Consider the following 22,553-nt stretch of genomic DNA (forward strand, 5'->3'; position numbering starts at 1 on the left):
GACTAGTGAACTGTGATCTTTCCTGCATTCAACTGGTAAATGAATGCTGTAGAATAGTCGTTTGTCATACATGAAGTGCATTTTTGTCATTACGTTCAAATGGTTATACATACAGGAGTATCAAAAAGTAGTAAGTCAAAGCTCCTTTATTAAAGAAACAAAGCCAGCAGTCAGCAATTCCCTACAGGAAAACATCAAGACAATACTCTTTTTGAAAATATTTATAGCGATCCAATGCTTGCTGATATTTCCTTCTGGCATTACAGTTGAAGAATGGACATCAATGTGAGGACACAACTGAAAGCTAACAAAATATATAAAAAACAAAATCAAAATGCTAAATAGCCAACAGTTTTAAGATACGATGATACAGAAAGATCTAAAACTATGTGGTACGCTGTCATCTCAGGACACTTATTGGTTAATGTTTAGTACTGGGAATACTCTTTGCTCTCTAGTTTGGCAACGATTCGTTCCAGCTGTCGTTTAGCTTCGCATTGTGGGAAGTTACTCATTTCATAGTACTGGGGGGCGATCTTGACCAGCCTGCAACACAAGAAACAGAATGAGAAACCTCATTTGAAATGACACCCAAACTGCGTTATTGTTACTCACCACTCTGGTTTAATGTCCGTGCATGTGCGAATGTAGTTTTTGGTGGTGAGGACAAATTCGTTGTAGAGCACCCATTCGGGCTTGTGGTCCAAAACTGTGGATGGGTGCAGTTGGACCACTTGGTTGTCTTTGACTGTGAGGTAATGACCGGTTCGCTCTAGATGAGCCACCTGCAGTATAGACAGCAAGTAAATGATATTGTAAAATTCAGTCTCTTGAGCCAAACAGTATACAGGCCACATTCACTACATTTAAAAACCGAAATTCCAGGCCCCATCTACAAATCACTTGTTTATAAGCAGCACAGTCTGACAATAGTGTGACAGGTAGCACAGAGGTTAAATGTCTTGAGTATTGTTGGATTTTCTATTTGTATGTTACTGCTGTAGTTACACTAAAAGTAACAAATCATTGCAATGGTGATGCCAATTTCCTTTGGCCCATCTATGGTGTTTCACAATATATGTTAGCATTAACCCATAAGGCCGGGATTGCATAAGCGTGTTTTCTACCACTAGAGATGGAAGCACTGTTGCGTCTTTCGACCTTTAAAGGGGAAAATCAACCCAAACATATTGGTTTAAACGCAAACAGCAATTGCAAACAGAAGCTAAGAACGTGACACTTCTGGGAGTGGGGAAAAAATTGCAAATATGCATGCATCTGGGGAAAAAAAAAAAAATACAGCTTGCAGTCCGACATTTAGGGCACATCTACCACCGAGCATCTTTTTTATGTGACGTACGCTAGTAGTACTAACCTGCATGAAGAAGCCGGTGCAGAGCGCCCTGCGGATGTTGATGTAGTAGTCTCGACTGGTGAACTCTGTGCTCCTGCGGGGCAGGTTGAAGCGGTCCATGATCCTGGACAGCTGCTGCCGCACGTTGTCAGCAGACATCAGCGAGCGGTAGTTGACAAAGTTGTCATAGCACCACTGATTCGCCTCGTGGTCTGGAAAGGAACACCAAGAGGAGTCGTTCGCTGATTTCAAGCTAAGAGAGCACACCCGCCAATTTGCGTAGCATCATTTGCAAATTCACCTGCGCACCACTTTTTATGTACAACCAAACTCAAAACTATTTGCTGGTAAATGTCCAGAAAGTTAACGTGGGGAATTTTGGGGAATATATTATTTCATAGTTCAAACTTGTGTTGTGGACCGGCTTATTTCCCTTGACCAAAAATGTTCATTAAAACCAGACAACCTTGAGAATATTCACGAGGGTTCGCTGTACATGTCTGAGTGTGACTGTCACTCACTTTGCTTAAAGGCGTGGTAGACGTTGAGCAGAGTCAAGTGGTCGCCATCGATGTGGGCGAACCTCATCTTGGACTCGTCGGCGGCCTTCTTAGCCTCCGTGGGGCGAACAAAACACTGTGGGACTAAACAAGGTTGGTATGGGCCCCAACAAAGCCGCCCATAGGGATGAGTCAAAAATTCACAAAACAATAGAGAAAAGCCTAAGACGTGACAGCTGGAAGTGGCACGACCACAAGCTCTATCGAGGGGGGGGGCCTGCAGCCTTAGCTCGGAGAGGGTTGGGGGAAGCTCATTAATGCACATCTGGAAAACAAAAGTTTTTACACAACTACAAAGTATTAGGAAAATTGCTCATTTTTAATCGATACATTCATACACTTGTGAGAAACAGAAATATTCTATTTTTAGTCCCTGCCAATTAGATGATATATGTTATAGACTTGATTTTTCATTTGATTGCATAAAACAAAAGACATGTTTTTTTTTCCCCAGATACAAAAACAAATTTTGGGGGTATGAGTGTTTGCGAGATAAGATATTTATAACATAGCACAAGGACTATCTAATTATTTCTGTCATCTTATCTTATACCAAACAGAAAAAATTGTGTTAGTTTTCGGGGTTAAAAAAAAAAAAAGTTGCATGTGGTTGCTTGCTAAACATTTGACATTCCTTTTGTTGGATGTTATATCATATACGTTAATTCAATATTATTTGTAATTTATAAGTTCACACACACATTATCAATTTTTTTCAACCTTATTTAAAGAGCCGGTAAAGTGTTTCTGGTCCATGGTGTCCAAAAGCATGTTAAGCCTGCGGTGTCCAGCGCATCTACACACGGCAAGGAAAAGTCCCATGATGACTCAGTAGGATAAATCCCAAAAAGTGGAGGGTTGAAGTGGATCTATTTTCGCGACTCAAGCATATTGGGATGTGAAGGTATTTGATTGACAGCTGCGAGGTGAGCGGGGAACGTTTTCAGCAGCAACGGCCACAGCGTCTGAGCTGAGTGAAGGTCTTGATTTGGAACCATTTTCAAGTCTGATTTAATATACTTGTCGATGTATTTATTCAAATTTGTCCCGTTTATTAACGCTTCACTGCGGTGTGTTAAAACTTGTGCGACATTTTCATTTTTGTCTTTACAGGGACATAAAATAAGTTCAGCTGCTCTTCAAATGTATCAATTGACATTTTCTTGCTTTTGGCTCTCACCAAAGACATTTGGACTATTTTTTGTCCAATAGTTTTAACCTGAAACGACCCACAATCTTTAATACAAAGCAAGTGTGCCTTAGTACATAAAGATGATACGGCGAGGCCACTGATTTTCAAATTTGAAAGCCACGATTAGCTGGCCTGTGAAGTCTGAATATTCGACACATTTAATGTATGTCGTCAACCTTCAGAGACGTAGTCATTTAATCCGAGTTGGCCTTGGAAAATCTATTATAGTCAAACTAAAAACAGCACAATCCACCAACTTAATTTCATTTTTGCATTAATAGCCTTCCACGGCTCAAGTTTTGGGACCCTTTGGACTCCTTGTGAATTGCTGTGGATTCATCAGCTGGTCCAGTCGTGGCCATTACCTGACAGCATAGCAGTGATGGAAAGAATCTCGTTGGAGCAGTTGAACTCGCAGCTTGCGATGACCATCTTGGCCAGCTGGGGGTCAAGGGGGAACTCTGCCATCATGGAGCCCAATTCGGTCAGGTCGCCGTCGTCGTTGAGAGCGGCCAAGTAGTTGAGTAGCTCTAGGGCTCTCATCAGGGTCTCGGGAGCTGCAAGGAGGTTGAGGGGAAAAAAATGTACGTATGACAACATTCACTTAGGGATGGAACACTTTCTACCACACAGATAAATGGTGATAATATTACCAAATTGTACTTATTGTTCATATTAGATTTGTTAGCATAATGAAATTTCCTCAGATTGTTGCCCCCTTTAAGGGCCAGAGAGAATGAGCAAGTCTACTTTCACGTAAAGAAAGTGGACCACGTATTTTATAAAAACATACATTAAAAAGAATTCAACCGTTTCTGTCAAACTGCACCAATTAAATGCTGCTCCTTCTCTTGTGTCCATATCGGCCACCGAGGGACAGTATCAAACACACAGAGGGAAAACAGTATCGTTCATCTTATTGAGCTTTACAAATGTCATTTGAGTTCTAGGCAGTCCTTGCCGCTTTGCAGGATCCATTTGTATCGCGGCGGGGCGTGTCCTGCCTAGAATTCAAGTGGAATTTATAACATCTCAACTCTTCTCTAAGGTCATCAGTACGGCACTAATAGTTCTAGCAGAGGACAGAGTATAACTTAGTGTTGTTGTAATGTCTGCCTATATTTTGCTGAGCCATTTGAGTTCAATCCGTTGCATGTAGGGCTAAAGCACCGCAATACAGATGCAAATTAGCATCAAGCTGGAGGGGCCTTCCTTTTGGCAGTTACTTGGCAGATTTAAAATACAAGGTGTAATGTTTACATTGACTTCAAATGGGAGTGGCATTTCACAAATTGAAGGTTCTTTTTGATGAGTTGTTCATCATTTGCCAAACTGCTGCTCATAAAATGTGTTGGGTTTATTGCCACCATACAGCGCTCTTATCTCAAATGTGCACTTGCAAGTCAAAGCAAAGAAATGTCCAAACGGGAGCTCGTATCTCCAAAAACTCCTAAGTCAGGTGTCGGTGCTCTCAATATAGATCCGAGCTCTTTGTAAAGTGGAATGGCTTACCTGGTGGATCCATGAAATCGAAGTGCACAAGGTCATCGATGCCCAACTTTTTCAGTTGCAGCACCACAGACCCCAAATTAGAACGCAAGATTTCTGGATATGTGTTATCCTGAAAAGGAGAGCATGATTAGTACAGCTCTTCGAAGACTTAATGAAGAGGAAGAACACTTTATTTGAGCCTGTCACCTGCATCTCTGTTTTGTAGGCTTTTTCTGTATAAAGGCGGAAACATTTCCCTGGACGGGTTCTGCCAGCTCGTCCTGCCCTCTGCTGGGCAGAAGCTTTACTGATGGCGGTGACCAGCAGCGACTCCACTCTGATGCGAGGGTTGTACACCTGCACACAAATTTATAATCATCACATTATGTACAGTATTTACCAGTACCTGATTCAAGTGAAGTTCCCCCATGACCATTTGGGGCTTATTTTGTTACAGTAAGTGCTACTGCACCGCCCACCTTCTGTTTGGCGAAACCAGGATCGATGACAAAGACGACGCCATCGATTGTTAGAGACGTCTCTGCAATATTTGTTGACACCACAACCTAAAAAACAAACAAACGATTAAACCAATAATGAAAGGTGGGATTAGGGCTGGGCGATATGACATTAAAATAAAATCTTTGATTTGTTTATTTCCCCTCACAAAAATTCTATTTTATTGTATCTTTGTGTGTACTTATTGCATGTCGGCACACATGGATGCTCTGCTGACGCAATTGATAGCGCGTTACTCTTTCGGTCACAGTGTCATTGGGCTTGATCCCTTAGTAGATTTTGAATATTTTGACCTCAATTGGTTGACTTTTTTCTTCACAGCCCAAGAACGTTTCATTGTCCACAATGCTTTATTTGATCTGTGATCATTGATCATGCATAGTTGTCATAGTTAGGGCTGTGCAATTAATGGAAATTCAATTACGATTTCGAATCTTACACTCCACGATTACAAAATTGGCACAATCGTAAAAAACGATTATTAATACTAATTTTGAGTTGTTTTGAGGCACGCGCACACGAGTTACTCCACCGCGCTGCCGTCTCCAAGATAGCTAGCCAGCCAGCCCGCAAGTCGCTCCTACTCAACGTTTTAACAGAGCAACAGACGTAAAAATGGCACAAGACCCGCCACAGGAACGACTCGTAAACAAGCATGGCAAGTCGAAATCGCTTATTTGGTTACATTTTGGGTTTACCGTGGAAGACGGCGAGCAAAGACGTGTAAAGTTGTCTCTGCATCCACCGGCAACACAACGAATCTATTCAACCATCGTTTGGTTTACGATGATGGTATGATACACCAAAGCAAGAAAACACCGAGTTAGATTTGGCGTCGTCCGTAACGCAAATCTCAGTCGTTGAATCACTGTACGCAGCAACGCCCACCCATCAACATTGGAGGGACACAAAAAGATAACAGAATCTATTGCCCGGACAAGGCTTCCAAATGTTTATTGCACAGACTCCACTTCGCAATCGGCACGAGGGATTTATTTTAAATAACATATCTTATGCAAATATACACTACTTTTACTAGCACAAAAATAGAAACCATGCTAAACATTATTACTGTGACTTAAGTTACATTTCTTGTGTAGTCTATAATATGAAGTCAAATTTTTTGTGTTCATTTTTGTTTCAAATTGCTTCAAATGCAATTTGCAAACATATTATTGGTCATTATATTGTAATACAGTTTATATATGGCCTTACTGTGATTTAGAAGAATTGTATAGATTACGTACTAGTATGTAACAGTCAACATTTAAATTAGTTTGACCCAATCAGCATATTAAACTTGTAATTTATCAGAAGCAAATTACTTTAACCTTGTTTACTATGTGTAAATATTACTTTAAAAACAAAACAAAAAAGGCTCCAGACAAAGGTCTAAGTGTATAGATGAATAGCATGTCTGTTATTCCGTCAAATTTGGCATTTTACTCCAAGCAGTTTACTACTTTGACAATTTATAAGTATATAGCAAGTTAACTCGTTTGTTTATACTAGGAAACCATACTTTAATTTCTATATTTGCACTTTTTTTTTTTAAATAAAAAAATTATTTAACTTAAATTAAACTTAAATTACTATAGCGTTTCAAAGAAATTTGTCTTAATATTTTTCACGTTTAAACCTGTTCTTGTTTTGTCGCAAAAAATAATCGTGATTTGAATTATGACCAAAATAATCGTGATTAATATTTTTTTCATAATCGAGCAGCCCTAGTCATAGTCATAATGAAATTCGCCATGTGTCCCTGAATTTGCTGTCCACCCTGCCATTATGGGATACCTTCCCCTTTAAGAAACCCAAAGATGTTTTCAGTGACATTACGATCAGCATTTTGTCTTTATTCAGTGGGCACTGATACAGTGGACACTGTCAATCTTAACATGTCCACTCTATCATAGTGAAATATCAATTAGAAAAAACTTTCAGAAATTTGAAATATTTGTCACACAATACAGTCACAAACTGAATCACAAACAGAGGATGGGTCCAAAAAGAAATTCGGGAATAGATGAATCCACAAGTCATGAATATGCGGGTGAAAATCACATAGTACCAAAGTGCTGTTGTCAACAACCGATTGTTTTCCTAAACTAGCTTCTCTCTTTTCACAGCCAGGTTAGTGTTGGCAGTACACACCAGTGAGGATTTATTTTGAACTAATTTCCCAGCCCTAGGTATAGTTTTTGAACTACAAAATAAATATACCTTTCTTCCGATAGCACCATTGGGTTTCCGTGGGGGTGGTGGCTCAAAGATCCTCTGCTGCTGCTGTGGTGGCAACGTGGAATACAATGGAATGATTTTGATGTCTCCAACTTCAGGCCCGAGGTCATCGACCTCACGCTTGATCCGTTTGCACGCTTCATCAATTTCCTACAGAGGAAAACATTTATTATTGAGGCAGCTAAAGAAATGTCAAATGCTCATCAAGAGCTACAATTTGGAGATCAACCAAAATTGTCTGAAAAATATGACTCATTTTAACAAAACTTTAAAATCTCATGCAACTTTGACAATGACACTTTCTGTCTACTGCAGAAAGTCAGCAGATGCCCATTTCGGATGTCTCAAAAGGTTATCAGATGGTATGGGTGGACTGTGTTGAATTTTTTTCCATCGTTCCTTTGCTCATTATGTGTGAGGTCTCTCATTTTAAAAATGGGTTAACAGGGTTCGGCAACCTGCGGCTCCGCTTTCATCCTCACATTGCGGCTCTGCGTGGCTTGGGAAAATAAATGATAAATGTCCGATTGAAGTGCATGTTATTTGGCTCAAAAAGGTGCATCATGTCTTCTTAGTAAGTCAAAATTTTTGGCCACTTTCATAGGTATCCAATATAGGACCACATATCGGATTTTTTTTGCAATGCGACCGCAGTCTGTTGCATACACCGACATTGGCGCCAGGAGCCCAAAATACAGACATTTTTACGACATTAAAAATCAGTATGTGTTTAAGTACTACCTCAAAGTATCAAGTCCACAACTGGTCGACTTTGTCTGTGGCTTTTTGTAAGGCCACAAGAGAATAAAACACACAGTGATGGAAATGTGATAACTATAGAAGCAAAAAAAAATTAACTTAACTGCAACATAGGAATAACACCACTAGCACTTAGCACTTTCCTGTTTCGTCTCATTGGGTGCTGTCTTGGTGACTAGTTTTTACTTTTACTGAGTAGCAGTGAATTTCTCTCAATATTTAGAGAGAATGTATTAATGTTCCCTAAGTCATTGACTGTACAGTTGAAAAAGTGTTTTTATGATGCTGCTGGTTTGAGCCTGAAATGAATCATCAGTTATTTCTGATGGGAAATAATTGGTGTCAACCTCCAATCGGTTCCGCTGTATGAATGCATGTTAAATGTCAAGCACGCTCTCACCTCTTGACCGGTGAGGAAGAGAAGACAATCCCCCTCGTCTTCCTCACACATGTGAATCTGGATGACTGTGCGAATAGCGGCCTCGAGGTAGTCTCGCTCCGGCTCGGGCGTGTAGAAGATCTCGACAGGGTGCGTGCGGCCGGGAATCGTCAGCAGCGGGCAACTGTCAAAGTACACCTGGAACTTCCCTGCATCCAGTGTTGCGCTCATAACTATCACCTGATCAAAAAGAGCACCTTGGTGAGCATTTCTTTTGACTAAATTCTCCATGAAAATGTCTTGAATGTAAATGAAAATTAAATTTGCCTCCTTCTGTTTACTATTTCTAAATGTGCAAAAACACATTGGGTTGCTCATTTCTTTAAATTTAAAATGAAACTTTCTGTGAGTGTCTTATTTTTTTAGTTTTTGTTTATGTGACTTTTAGGAAGTCTGGGCTTCCCTGCTGAAGCTGCTGCCTCCGCGATCCGATCTGGGATAAGCGGCAGATAATGGATGGATGGACTTTTAGCAATATTGTGGCAAGACTGATAGTCATGACTCTTTTGCTCATGATAACTATGAAATTCTCACACCATTCGATCTCTACTATGAAGGTGTCAGGATTGGAGATTCATTTGAATGAGTGCCCCTCAAATTCCAAATGTGCGAGCACATACAAACCTTGAGATCTGCTCGCTGACGCACCACCTCCTTCAGCACTCCCATCAAAATATCGGTGGCTAATGTTCGTTCGTGGGCCTCGTCCAGTATAATCACCCCATATCGCTCCAGAAGAGGGTCATTCATCGCCTCTCTTAGCAACATGCCATCTGTCATGTACCTAAAAGGAACAGGAGATGGAAGCAGACAGGTGAAAATGTGTGGTGTCTGTCTATAATAAACGAGAGGAGCCAGTGCCTTACTTCAGTATTGTTTTGGCAGAACTACAGTCTTCAAATCGGATGGAGTAGCCAACTTCCTGTCCGAGCATCACGTCCATTTCGTCTGCCACTCTTTGGGCCACGCTCATGGCTGCCACTCTTCTTGGCTGAGTACAGGCAACTGCCCTCTTTGGACCAGGGATGCTTCTCACCATGTCCACGCACCATTGAGGGATCTACAGGCAAAAGCAAAAGTCTTGTGAACTTAAAAAAAAAGATTGAAATCCCACTCGAATTGCATTTTTGTGTACGGGTTTTCTCACCTGTGTCGTCTTGCCAGAGCCAGTCTCTCCTACAAGGACAAAGCTCTGATGGCGTGTGATGATGTCACTGAAGTTTTCCTTGTATTCCCACACGGGAAGCTGTAACCTTTTCTTCAGGATCTCATAATAGCGAGGCGTGTGCGGCAGGTTGGTGAACGGATTGATCTGCTGCTGCATGGCCATCTGTTTTAGCTGAGGCATGGCGATAATGGCCGGCGTGCTTTTAGGTGGCGCACTTGTCGTCTTCATGTCTCTCTCGCGGTCCCGGTCCCTGTCGCGGTCGCGATCCCGGTCTCTGTCCCTGTCCCTGGAATGATCCCCGCGGTCTCGATCAGAGTCTCTTTCACGCCTGTCAGTGTCAATAAAATGCAAAGTTAAATAATTCACATCTATGCTGATATTCCAATATAATTTGAAATAGGGGGGCTGTGCCATTCATCTATTTTATCAATTAATTGGATTATTTGTCAAGACATTTTTTTTTTTTTTTTAAATCTAGTTCAACACACGCCCCCAGTGACATGCACTGCCTGAACTAAACAAATGGCTGTGAACAGAGGGGAACTACTTTACAAAAGCACAGATTTAACAATTTAGTGATTTGGTCGCTATATAATGACTTTTACTTTTCTGACCTGTCCAGCAAATATTTTTCAAAAAGTGAAATGCAAATATAGTTCCTGTTAAGACACAGATGACATGAGAACAATAATTTTCACATTATTTTGTGCATTACAAAAACGGAGCCCGGTGGAAGGATTAATTTCGAATTGCCCAAAACATGATGCTTTTTAAAGATAGCTGAAATATATGATAAAAAAGATTCCGATTTGTTGACCTTTTTTTTTTACCCTACACTTGGTATACTGCTTATCTGTATCTCAAACACAAAACAAAATAATTCAAAACATTTAATAAAAAACAAAATAAAGCCACAGCAAACTTGAAAAACTCTTAAATTGGGCTACTCATAAGTCACGGTAGCCTGTTATTACTGTAAAAGTTGATGTGCTGTTTCAAAGCGTGTTTGTGAGGAGAAATAAGAATCTACTCCCAGAAGAGGAAAAATGACAAAAACGTTATATTGATTAACGTCATTGTCACTTGCTTTTTGTACAGTCGAAAGTGCAATCGGATTATGGTGGGGAATGGGGGAAAAAAACGGACATTTTATTTTGTGTCCTACATTGAAGCCTCATTCAAATCATCTCTTGGTTGATCCCTCTTACTTTAATATGAATTTTCACAAGGCAAGCTGACCTCTTTCCAATGATAATTGATTAAACATTACCAGTAATTATGTTTTGAATACACTGCCGGATAAAATATTATATCAAATGTGTTAAAGGGAGCTCGGTTAGTACAATTCAAAATAGGTAAGACGTGCGATTACCTAATTAAAAAAGAAATACATAATTTTTAAAAATGCTCTCGTTAGCCACTTGGGCTGGCGTGCTAGCTAGTTAGCTTAGCTAGCAAGTATGGCTGCTAGCATCCCGCTAACTTCATACACGTGCCGAAAACTCTAATAGTGGCCCTAGCGAATACAGAATGCACCAAAGACGTTCATTGTATTGCCTTGGGCGCATTAAATATCTCACCTGCAAGTCGCCGTGTCAACAACAATAGAAACCGCCAAGGTTAGCTATATTGTCTCCCATTAAACCTCAACGTAGGCTTTTATCCAACTAGCAACAGTCCACCAGCGCTTAAAATGTTTCAACAGAGTCGTTCAGTTAGCGCCTCACCTACCCGTCAGATCTCTTTTTACTGGAGTAGTCATCGCCCAAATCCAAACGATGTCTTTTGGACATCTTTAGGAGATAACACGGTGTACCTTTTAATAATGAATAACGGCGGCCACTACTTCACCCGGTTTAATGCAACGGCGTTTCCTGATTAGGTTCTTCCTCGTCTGTGTTGTTCTCTAGCGTCGTAGTCGCTAAGCACATTGCCGCCAACAACTGTCCCGGAATACGAATGTGTCAATTTCGCCACATCACACTCCCGAAATGCAAACTTCCCCGACATAATACGAGCATCAAATCTCCCCGCTTTAAATAACGAGAGTTCTGTGATGATTTGTGATTTTTTAGCAGTTCGTGGTCCTTTTTTTAATCTACAAGGGACGTACTCACCAAATATTTCGTCTGCTCCGTTTTACTATATCACGGCGGAATCCATATGGGTAAAATCAACATTTACATTGACTTTCCTGTCCTAAAACGCAGTGCCTTTACACCCAGACAAGATTATGACATTAACCAGTTAAATAGAAATTAATCAAACGTGTATTTGCGCTCCACCCTCAGCAAAAGCGACGCCCACTGACTCAGTTATTATTCAACTTAGACGAAAAACATCATTTTGTGCATCACACGGTCCCTGCAGCAAAACTCGCGAGTGGAAGTGTATTATTTGGATCTGCACCGCTTTCTCAATTTTAGTAACAATGCATCAGTACTGGTGAGTGTGTTTAACTTAGCAGGCTAACTAAAACTACGGAGGCCATGCAGAGTTTGTGTATGATGCTGTCACACTACCAACTCCACAACTTTGATAGTACTGTATTTTGCCGTTTTGATCTCTGTAACATATTTATAGGCTAATGGAACTCCATACACCTTCCGTTTTTATTTGATCTCACCGTGCACTTGTCCAGCGGTTACGTATGTTTTCACAAAACCTGCACAACTATGTCGATTTTACCTACTATACAAGACCACATCATTGTACTTAGTCTTTTATATCATTGACCCTGTTTTAGAACACGTACACTATACGTAGCACCTTGGCAGTGGAAAATTTACAGTGGAAGATGGTTATAAATGTCTATGCACGGCCGGCACATGTTCAAATTCTTGTTTTTTGTTATACTGTAATAACATCAAAAGACCAAGGTCATTTGTAACGATTCTTGTCCCCCACCATTAATGTGATCTATATTACCTCTACAACGAATTTTACGAATTTGAAAAGGTATGCGTGGGGGGTAAGGGGGAGGGGTTGGGGGGCTAAGTGTCCTTTAATTAATGCTGGAAGTTACATACAGGATTCAGAGCAACATATGCTGCCAGCCCATTTCAGGGACATCCTTGCTTATTTCAGCAAGACAATGCCAGGTCACATTCTGCACGTTACAGTAGTGTGGCTTCGTAATAAAAGAGTGAGGCCTTTCTCACATTGAAAATGTGCGACGCATTATGAAGCGCAAAATATGACAACGCCGAGCCGGGACTATATTGCGGAACTGAAGTTGTACCTCCAGCAAGAATAGGAAAGAATTCCACTTCAACAATTAGCCATCAGTTCCCAAACGCGTGAGTGTTGAGCAAAGGAAAGGTGATGTAACACAGTGGTAAACATGCCTCTGTCCCAGCTTTTTGGAACGTATTGCGGGCATCAAGTTAAAAAATGAGAGAATATTTGGCGTTGGGGGAAAAAAAAGGTTTTCAGCTTCAACATTAATTATCTTGTCTATGTATTGTATTCAACTGAATAAATGTTTAAAAGGATTTTCCAAACACTGTTTTATTTTCATTTGCGTTGCACACTATATTTACCAACATCACTGCAATTTGGGTTTGTACTATAATTCACGGTTTTCATATCTTGCAGGCCAAAGTGTATAGTGGGGGCGTCACTTCTGTTTGTGCTGCCCATCTGTCAGTGCGCCTCAGCCAACACCGACACCTTGGCTCCAGCAGAGGTCTGGCAAAACAATGGCACTCTGTATGCAGCCTGTAAAGTGAGACCAAGCTCCTCACTGGCTGAGGGTTTGCCCAAAGTCTACGGCCAAGTGCTCTTTAAGCAGGATTATCCTCATGGAAAGCTCAAAGTCCTTCTCCGGTTCCATGGATTCCCCGTGGGGAGCGAGCCGGAGCCCAGGGCGGTGCACATTCATCAGTATGGAGACCTGCAGCAGGGGTGCGATTCCACCGGAGGCCACTACAACCCTCAAGGTGTCCATCACCCCAACCACCCCGGAGATTTAGGACACTTTGTTCCCCAACAAGGCAAAATCAATGCAGCGTTAGAGTCCGAGGCCACGCTATTTGGCAGTCTGTCTGTACTTGGAAGAGCAGTGGTGATTCATGAGAGGCGGGATGACTTTGGCCTTGGGGGGGATGCTGGCAGTCTGCTTCACGGAAATGCAGGACGAAGGCTCGGGTGCTGCGTTATTGGGATTGCCTCTGTCAATCTCTGGAAGACATACTCCGGGCCAATCAATAGGCGCCTGCGGAGAATTTAACTATTTTTGCTCATTGCCGTTCATGTATTGTAGTCTTCCATTTTTGGCTACATGCTCTTAGTCTGACAAATGAATAACTAGCTTACCTTCAAAGTCAAGTGAATCGCAGCTTGTTGCACAAGTCAACAAGCCCGCTTTGCTGAGAAAACGTGTGAAAATTGGTTTATTTTGAAGAAATTAAATTTCAACACGGACACAACATATAATACATTTGAGTTATTTCACCACAAACAAGGACCAGTGCTTGTAATTAAAACATGGAATAGTGGCATCCTTATCCAAAAACCTTCAGACTCCCTAACTGAGGCAAATGTGCTAACAACTCATCCACGGTGCCACACTGAGTTACCTTACATAGACATATTCTTTAAAAGGTGTCATCACAGTTTGTTTTGTGTTCACCAATGAATACTTGTAAATGACAAAATGTTCAAACAGCAGACATTCACTCTAAGTGGCTTCAAATGACAATATTGTGAATAAATTACACAGCTGCCACAGCTCTTTGATTTGTTTTAATGGTGCTTTGTGTCTGCCACGGCTATTTTTCCAATTATCACCGATTAATTTGTTAAATTAATTCAAAATAAATGTACCCAAATCCATCTTTCATCATGAGAAAAGGAAAAATATAATATATCAAATCCTATTTTAATTTGATGTGATCCGAATTAAAATCAATGTGCAATCTCATTTGCCTTGTCTGACTGTTATTTAAGTGTTTGCTTGGCAAAGCGGTTTCTGAGTAGTACTATTGTGTTTCGTTTTACTTTGCCGAGGAGTCCACATATTCAAAACGTTTCTTCATATAGGCTATTATTTGCCACAATTTGGCACAGACACACTAAAATGATCACAGACAAGAGCAACAATCTACATGACTCTTTGCTTTGTAAGCACAATCATTGTATATCATTATGTGCTTCCTTAAACAAAATCTAAGTTAAGTAAGTAGCAGCATCTAGAAGTATTCTGGAATGTACAATGCTAGTGTGGAAGCACAACTGTCTTGTTTGGATGTTATCAACCCCTTTGAAACTCCAGCGTATCAAACAAAACATGCCATGTCGTCTGTCCCGATAAAAAAACCCTGTTCTTGACGAATTTCCTGCTCCTTTTCGAAGGGAACTGATGCGACGGCGTGGGATGGAAATTGAACATGTTCCTCGATGATGATACATTCTGTTTCAACGTTCTCCACTCCCTCTTCATCTTTAGTTTCGCTTGTGTGGTTGGACGTGACAGATGGTCGCTCAGCGGTGTTTGACAGAAGGGGTGTGTTCACGTCTATCGAGGAGGGAAAGACATCACCTGCACTCTCGTTATCCTTGGATTGGTCGCCTTCACGGAGCTCATCGCTGTTTGGCAAGCGTCTTAAGTGAGGACTAGATGGCACGTCCTCGGATGAAGGGAAAGACGACTGGGGCGATTTGGGAAGTTGTGCTGGCGTTTCATTCTCTTGTATTGGAGGTTCTGATGAACACTGCTCTGACTCTCCTGTGAGAACAAGCATACAATGCATCACAGAGTAACACTTGGCAAGGGAATTAATATGTTCATGCCAGGGGCGGAGCAATGGGTGGGCCTGAGTGTGCACAGGCCCACCCAGATTGACAGATTGCCTAACCAGTGAGAGTCATGAAAAAATATATACTTTAAAATTTTTAGGAAATTATTATTAAATTATTTTTGAATTTGTGTTTTGTTCAAGAATGGCAAAATTGTGGTTGTCTAAGGAAGAGCTGAACTTCATATTATTCAGTTTGTCGTTTTACTTGAATATACGATATGTTGGGACAGGAGGATTGTGCACAGTGAGAGAAATATTCAGGCCCACCCTGATTTTTCCAGGCCCACCCATTAGCCACGTTCTGGCTCCGCCCCTGCTTCATGCTTACTATTGCTAACCTGGTGTTGCTGGAGGCTGAGTGTTGCAGCCTTTTTTCCCCTCTATTGTGAAGGAAAACAGTGTTATTTAACTTTTTTATAGTTTCACGGTAACAAAAAAGAAAGAAAGAGAAACATACTTCCACATATGCCCACAGAGATATGGTAAGTGAGGCCTTTGGGAGCAAAATGCAAAAAGCAAAGGAACAAATTATTAGCATATTGAATACAAGTTCTGAGTTCCACCATTTATCATTTTTCAACCACATTAAGTGAAAGGAGAATACAGATAGAGATAAAGGAGCTTTATAAATCAATGCTGTTATTATTATTATTATTGCATAGACAAATTCCCCTTAGTGAAAGACACTGATGACAGATTTGGCATCTACCTGGCAGGCTCCACAATCCAGACGTCTCCAGTGTTTTGAGCTTCTTCTCCAATTCTGCAACTCGAGTTCCAAGAACCCTGGCGATAAGAGGTCCATTAATAAACATGCTCACGAAGCTGACAAAGACTTGCAATAGGCCAGAAAAAGATAACAGTCAGTACTTGTTAATTTGTCGCTGGTGCTGAATCAACATGTTCTTCTCGTGGATGGTTTCCAGGAGAGCGGTGGCCAGAGACTTCAGGTCCGAGATCGACTGGGCAGTGACGGGCAGCGTGCACCCGCTTTCGTCAGACAACAGCTCCTTCACTGCATACGCACAACAGATACAGCCGGCAAGCTTTACCTCACACAAACACGAGACAGGCAGTTCTCACCCAGAAAATTCAAGTCATGGGGAGATGAGTGTACAGTGAATGAGACCTTGTTTGGCTGAGAGCACCCCGGTGAGTGCACTGCTGTTCGGCTTGCCGCAAACTCTGGCATTCTTCTTGGATTCCAGTGCACTCTAAAATGAGTTTTAACATACATTATTAAAAACAGTTTAGAAAGAACAAAAATTGTCTTTTCAATTTTTCTTTTCTTTTTTAAACTCTTGGTCTCCCCCTACAGTTGTGAAGTGTAAATTACATTTTAATCAGTCAGTAAAAGACTATTAAAAAAAAAAAACTTTGTTAATATATTCAGGCCAACCACATATAGTAACAGGCAAAACAATAAAATGTACTTCCACTAGATAACAGCAGGTACATAATCAACCTGGACAGCCACTTTTTGTGAATCGCTTTCCAAAGTGGTGTGCCGTGAGATTTTTTTCCTGATGAGAAATATGTGCCTTGGCTCAATATAGGTTGAGAAACACTGCAATAGGTAATATATGGTCACCATGGCAATAACAAAAATATAGTTCCCTCCCATTACTCAAACCGATATAATGTTTAAATATAAAGTTCTGACGATGAGCCCCAAATTTATTCCACAGCTTGAATCCCTGCTGCTTAAACAAAGATGCAACTTATTTGCATGTTGTCCCGATCCCAGGAGCGTTACGTTGGCTTCTATTCTTAACTTCTTGTTGATTCATAATAATGATTTTATTCAGGAATTTTAGGATGGCTTCCAAGTTGAATTGTTAACTGTTCCCATTTTAAACAAATCCACATCAATTTAAGCATTCAGATCGTTATTCAAATCTGCTCTTCTCAAATGCACACCCTCATCATGCAGAAAATGCAGCATAATGCCGACGATGCGGCCTCCAAGTTGAAGGCAATCAAGTTTGTTTTCGCTTCTAATGTGTATGTGTAATATGTGTGTGTTTGGTGGTCAAAGCTAATATAACGTATGAAAATAAATAAATGTACCTTGTACTTGCCCAGATTTGTCTTGAGCAAGGTGACCTCCTCCTGAAGTTGACACAGTCGATCATGCAAATACCTGAAGAAGTCAGAACTCAAGTCATCGAAACCTTCAACACGGACAACTTTTTGTAACGCTAACAAACCTGTTCTCCATGCAGAGTGCATCAATATCCAAAATCCGAACATCATCATTCCCAACGATGTGATTCATCTCCACATTGAGGCGATGAGCCTTCTGCTGAAACACGTCACGCTCCGCTCGTACGTCCTGAAGCTCATCGGTGAGAGACTTTGTGCTGTGCTCCAGCAACTCAGTCTACAGCCACCCCACCACACACAAAGCTCGATGTAGTCAGAGCTCATATGGGTTGATAAAACATAAGTAGTCAGTCGTATTCACCTGCTCTCTGGCTCTTTCCAACTGTTTGACCAGGTCCTCACGCTCGTGTGCAGGGAAATGGCGAGCGCCTACCTCGTCGTCTCCCAGTCTTTGTTTGGTGATCGTCATACGTAGGAGCTGTGACACAATAAAGTCATCCAAGTATGAACACTTCTTCGAGACTTGCCAACATGTTCTTGAGTATACAACTGCATACCCCACGATGCATGAAGTCAGGAATGTCAAACTAAAATCACTCAAGGGGCCAAAATTTAAAACCGAGTCTAAGTTGTGCACCAAACAGGATTAACATTTGTTGAATGCAATGGTCCAGTACTGACAGAAATATTGAATTTGAACAGACTGGAACAATTTTTTCCTCACCAAATTACACAAAAGACAACATGGGGTTTTTCCCCCCATTAAAGCATATACATGTATTTGCTTTGGTTAAATTGCTTTACTTCTGCATTTATTTAGTTGTTTGTTAATTAACGATTGCCAGGATTCCGGGGGGCAGGTTACAAAACTGATGTGCATTATAGGGATGTACGTAGTGTTCTTTTTTCAGGAAGTCAACTCAAACATATTTTTTTTCAAGAATACGTTCTACGCAAGCCCACTAGTTGAAACAAGGCACTCTGGTAAATATAAATTTACATATGATTAAAATTGGAAAAAGAGAAGTACAGATGTGAATTACTCGCAATACAAATGTCACACCCATGGAATATGACATTGCATTTAACTCATCCAGTTAACAGACTATTTGTATAGGTACTAATAAAAACGTTTATACGACAGACTTTTATGTAAAGACAAAAATATGCATGTTAAGCTCTGGTGGGTCACATAAAATGACATGGTGGGGTGGATTCAGCTCGCGTGCCTCGAGTTTGACATCCTGAGTGCGCTGAGTGATGTCACGCACCTTGTTGTCTCCCTGAGCTTCAGCCAGTCGTTGCTTCAGCTCTTTCACCTCCTCAGAGAGACGGTTGCTTTTTTCTCTTGAGTCTCTCAGTAGCTGCGCTAAATTCACCTGTTGAAGATACCATAAGATGAAGTCATTATTGTGAACTTTTGAGACAATTAATTACACTAGAGCAGTCAGTTGAGGTCAGGCAAAGGCTGGATGTCCATCCTTCCATTTTCTATACTGCTCATTTAGGTTCAGGACTAATACATCATAAAGATTAGGGCAGACTGACAATCACGGTTTAATTTTGAATGTGGCATTAATGTGAAATTGATCCCAGGCTAGCTGCCTATTAGGGAAATATTGCTCAAAATAAATAAATAAATAAAGCAAACTGCGTTGCTGCTTCACACCGTTTTGTGGTAATGGGACAAGTAATGTTTATGTTTGCTATTTAAAAAAAAAAAAAACATTCAGTTGCAGTCGAAGCCATTTATCCTTTGTTGTAAATCGTACTTATTTGAACATTTACAAACCTACAGTGATTCAGCATGAACCAAAATGAAAAAGAACAATTTAAATAGCCCAACCAAACTAATATTACAAGTGGTCATTATTTATTGTAAGTGGCCATCTATTATAAGTTCGTAGATTTGGCAAATAAAGGATACAGTTGAGGTTCAATAATTTTGAGTGTAACTGCATATAAAAATAAACACAGGCTAAAAGATTGCCTGCTGCCTCACAATTTAGGCCATAATGTGAAGGGAGTCCCCAATGGAGTTTGGTTCCTCGAATCCTCACCCCAATTTGTTATTACCATGGCATCAGTCTATCAAAATTGTACTCTAATTCAGTAGTAACGTCATATTTTTATGTAAAACACTTTTAGGCCATAAATATGAAACAGCGAAATGAAAAACAAGAGGCACGACGGTAACTAAACGTGCCTTAGTGTGGCTCATTCAGTTAAAAAAACAAAACAAAAAAAACTGTGGTTGCAAAAAGAGAAGGATCAGAGATCGTTTTTTCAATTGGTGTTGCTCCAAGTCAAACATGCTGACAGGAGAACGACATTTAAATAAACAAAAAAGTTGTTTGGTGAAGCTCAGGCAGATACTAGTGGTAAATGGGCTTTCACTTGTATCACGCTTTTCTACTTTACGTACTCAAAGCAGTTTAACACTGTTTCCTCATTCACACACTGATGATTGATTTTGTCAAATGTACCGGATTGCCATTTCTCACTGAAATTCAATTCAAACATTTAGCTGAAAAAGTTGACTTCATCATTGTGAAACATGTCTACGTCAGTCGACTCCATCTACAGGAGAACATAATAATGACAAAATTTAGTTCTACTGGCTGGGGACCACCATTTCTTACAAGTAAACACAAAAGTTTAAATGGGCTTGAAGTCATCATAGGACAGCGAATTAAATCCATCAGAACTGAGCAATCAATTTCAGAGTGGGCTTGTGTAATGATGTAATAACTGCCCTTGAGAACTTACTTGGTTCCTTTTTTCAGGAGGCAGAGACAGATCACCATCCTGTATTTGGGAAGTTAAAAGAATGCAACGCATCAGAGGAAACTCAATTTTTGGTGTCTGATGATGATAATAACTGCAGTCGTCTTACAATGAGCTCCCTATATTTCTTTTTTAGTCCTTGGTGCCGCTCGCGAAGCTGGTTGGCCATCAGCTTGTACTGATCCCTCTCCTGCTGGCATGTGTCCAGCTCCTTGGACAGGATAAGCAGAGCTTCTTTCTTGCTCTCCAACTTCCGCTTACAAATTAGGAACTGTGAATGTGTGGATACTCATGTCATTACATAGGACATTTTCAGATGTAAAGAAAATGAATGTTGACAGAGGACAATGTAATAATCAGATAATATCTGGAACTTGAAATTCAACATTTTCTACAGCGCTTGACCTCATTGGGGTCGTGGGTGAGCTGGAAGCTATCCCAGCAGACTTTTAGCAAAAGGCGGGGGTACAGTATATACTGAACCCATAGCATTAAGTTGTCTTCACTCAGGAAGGCCGTAGCTGTCTAGCCCAGACTTGAAACCCAAACCTCCGAACTGTGTGCCAGACATAACGACTAGTCCACCACACACTGATGAATTAAATCACTGAAACAAACAAGTGTCTTTATTGATGGCTTTGCTGCTAAATGTATTTCTCTCCACGTTCTCCTTCTTCCCCCCAGCATCCAAACATGTCACAATATGTCAAATGTCACAATATGGTACCTTTCATAATTTTTCAGAAATCTATGATATTGGTCAATCCACAGGTGTGGGTGTCATTTTTACAAATTATTGACCAATCAAAAGTGTTGAAAATGGCTTACTTTCTTTGATGATGCAATGTTAATGGTTGAACAAACATGCAGCTTTTGGGATCTCCTGAATAGTGATGATTTTGGAGATACAAAGATTCTGCCCCATGCCAGCGAAATGCATGACAGGTTGGTTCATTGAAGACACTATATGGTCCATAAGCGTAGATGTGAGTATGGATACTATGAATACTTGGCTGTTGACCAGTCCACCTTTGGCCCAAAGTCAGCTGGGAAAGGCTCCAGCTCACCCGTGACCCCGGTGTTATCCTAACCAGCTGTAGAAAAAGGATGGATGCATAATGCCCAATTGAATGTTCCATATAAAAGTAAGCCATTGCCATTCTTGTTTTAGCATATATAGGATGCCTTGTATGGATTTCTACACTGTCCCGAGTTTCCTCTGTGCACATTTTGCTCGTAATTTCATTTCATCATTTCAAAAACACGATTGTACGAATACTTGGTGATAATTAAGCTTCTAATCAAAAATCACTGTGGACAACAGCACTATCTTTTTGCGCTGTGCACATTTAGGGAAAAATCACTTCCTTGTACACATGCCCTGCAGGCAAGGGGAGCTCTGTTTCGAGCTGAGCCAATCAACCGGCATTATTTCCAAATAGCACAATTAACAAGCGTCAAAACGCATGATTCTAGTAGTCAGGTCCATGCTCAGTCTAAATCACGCTAACTCCAATGTCAGTGGAGTTTTGTTTTTACCTCGTTGACCATCCCCTGCCAGTCGCCGTCGCTCCTCCTGGAGGAATCCATCGCTCTGTGACATGCACGAAAAACCTCACTGACGTCAAAATGTGAGTCAAATTAATGTGTCCTTTCTGTTCAAAACACTTCCATATCCGTTTTGTGTCATCAACGCTGATGAGCTGGGCGTCATCATCAGAGATGTTCTTGCAGGCAGGAAATGGTACTGTAGCGCATTTTTTTCTTGCAATTTCCTGCTACAGCGGCTAAACCCAAAACGAATGCCATAAACTGATTTCTCGCTGGCTAGCGTTAGCACGAGTCACGTGTGTCACTTTCAGCCAATCGTACGGGTTCTTCAACATCCCCTGACGTTGTTTTAACGTCACGTGGTTTATAAATATGGCCGATATTGGTCATTTGTGTTCTAGATTAGAGTCATGTCAATTTGTTTCGTCTGTTGCCACTTGAAAGAACTTCAAGCTGACACTCTCCATTTTAAAACACATGTATATTACTGTATCTCAATATTACAACAGATAACATTATAACTGACTAACTGTTTTGAAATGTGACATACAAAATTGCAATTGCAAGGCGTTAGTATCGCTGAAA

The 22,553-nt window shown here is 40.7% G+C and overlaps 3 protein-coding genes across 8 annotated transcripts; 1 reads left to right on the top strand and 2 right to left on the bottom strand.

The window, feature by feature from the left end:
- Nucleotides 1-131: 131 nt before the first annotated feature.
- On the bottom strand, nt 132-11,966 carry LOC147145940 (ATP-dependent RNA helicase DHX15). Of its 4 annotated transcripts, none has more exons than XM_086032462.1 (14): nt 11,841-11,966; nt 9,703-10,051; nt 9,422-9,615; nt 9,180-9,339; nt 8,517-8,735; nt 7,340-7,507; nt 5,077-5,163; nt 4,805-4,954; nt 4,619-4,727; nt 3,472-3,663; nt 1,876-1,998; nt 1,376-1,566; nt 616-785; nt 132-546 (listed from the first exon to the last, which is right to left on the bottom strand). In XM_086032462.1, exons 2-14 carry the CDS (start codon nt 9,949-9,951, stop codon nt 429-431), a joined length of 2,130 nt encoding a protein of 709 aa, XP_085888588.1. In that variant the 5' UTR covers nt 9,952-10,051; nt 11,841-11,966; the 3' UTR covers nt 132-428. The 4 variants fall into 4 exon arrangements, with proteins under 4 accessions (XP_085888588.1, XP_085888586.1, XP_085888585.1 ...); XM_086032460.1 differs by lacking the exon at nt 11,841-11,966 and adding an exon at nt 11,455-11,701 and having other exon boundaries at nt 9,703-10,009; XM_086032459.1 differs by lacking the exon at nt 11,841-11,966 and adding an exon at nt 11,455-11,698.
- A 40-nt stretch (nt 11,967-12,006) lies between these two features.
- Nucleotides 12,007-14,647, top strand: LOC147145941 (extracellular superoxide dismutase [Cu-Zn]-like). The gene is made up of 2 exons (XM_086032468.1): nt 12,007-12,168; nt 13,321-14,647. The coding sequence occupies exons 1-2, from the start codon at nt 12,155-12,157 to the stop codon at nt 13,952-13,954; spliced, it is 648 nt and encodes a 215-aa protein (XP_085888594.1). The 5' UTR covers nt 12,007-12,154; the 3' UTR covers nt 13,955-14,647.
- On the bottom strand, nt 14,090-22,271 carry LOC147145942 (coiled-coil domain-containing protein 149-like). Of its 3 annotated transcripts, XM_086032464.1 has the most exons (13): nt 21,957-22,270; nt 20,527-20,688; nt 20,400-20,438; nt 18,902-19,009; nt 17,992-18,108; nt 17,735-17,907; nt 17,595-17,667; nt 16,654-16,738; nt 16,395-16,539; nt 16,234-16,310; nt 15,982-16,017; nt 15,863-15,904; nt 14,090-15,451 (listed from the first exon to the last, which is right to left on the bottom strand). In XM_086032464.1, exons 1-13 carry the CDS (start codon nt 22,005-22,007, stop codon nt 15,003-15,005), a joined length of 1,557 nt encoding a protein of 518 aa, XP_085888590.1. In that variant the 5' UTR covers nt 22,008-22,270; the 3' UTR covers nt 14,090-15,002. The 3 variants fall into 3 exon arrangements, with proteins under 3 accessions (XP_085888590.1, XP_085888591.1, XP_085888593.1); XM_086032465.1 differs by lacking the exon at nt 15,982-16,017 and having other exon boundaries at nt 21,957-22,271; XM_086032467.1 differs by lacking the exons at nt 15,863-15,904; nt 15,982-16,017.
- Between the last annotated feature and the right edge of the window lie 282 nt (nt 22,272-22,553).

The sequence above is a fragment of the Filicampus tigris genome, chromosome 6 (genome assembly GCF_054856515.1).
Source record: "Filicampus tigris isolate MCC_2025a chromosome 6, RoL_Ftig_1.0, whole genome shotgun sequence".
Classification (NCBI taxonomy): domain Eukaryota; kingdom Metazoa; phylum Chordata; class Actinopteri; order Syngnathiformes; family Syngnathidae; genus Filicampus; species Filicampus tigris.

Bases quoted from the DNA above. Each gene is read 5' to 3' on its own strand.
- LOC147145940 (XM_086032459.1), bottom strand. From the start codon at position 11,516: ATGTCCAAAAGACATCGTTTGGATTTGGGCGATGACTACTCCAGTAAA. The intron at 3,664-4,618 runs GTAAGCCATTCC...ACCTCCTTGCAG, and splicing joins CGATTTCATGGATCCACCAG to CTCCCGAGACCCTGATGAGA. The intron at 1,999-3,471 runs GTAATGGCCACG...AACCTTGTTTAG, and splicing joins CATCACTGCTATGCTGTCAG to TCCCACAGTGTTTTGTTCGC.
- LOC147145942 (XM_086032464.1), bottom strand. From the start codon at position 22,007: ATGGATTCCTCCAGGAGGAGCGACGGCGACTGGCAGGGGATGGTCAAC. The intron at 19,010-20,399 runs GTAAGTTCTCAA...TATCTTCAACAG, and splicing joins CTCCTGAAAAAAGGAACCAA to GTGAATTTAGCGCAGCTACT. The intron at 16,311-16,394 runs GTACTGACTGTT...TCTTATCGCCAG, and splicing joins CACCAGCGACAAATTAACAA to GGTTCTTGGAACTCGAGTTG.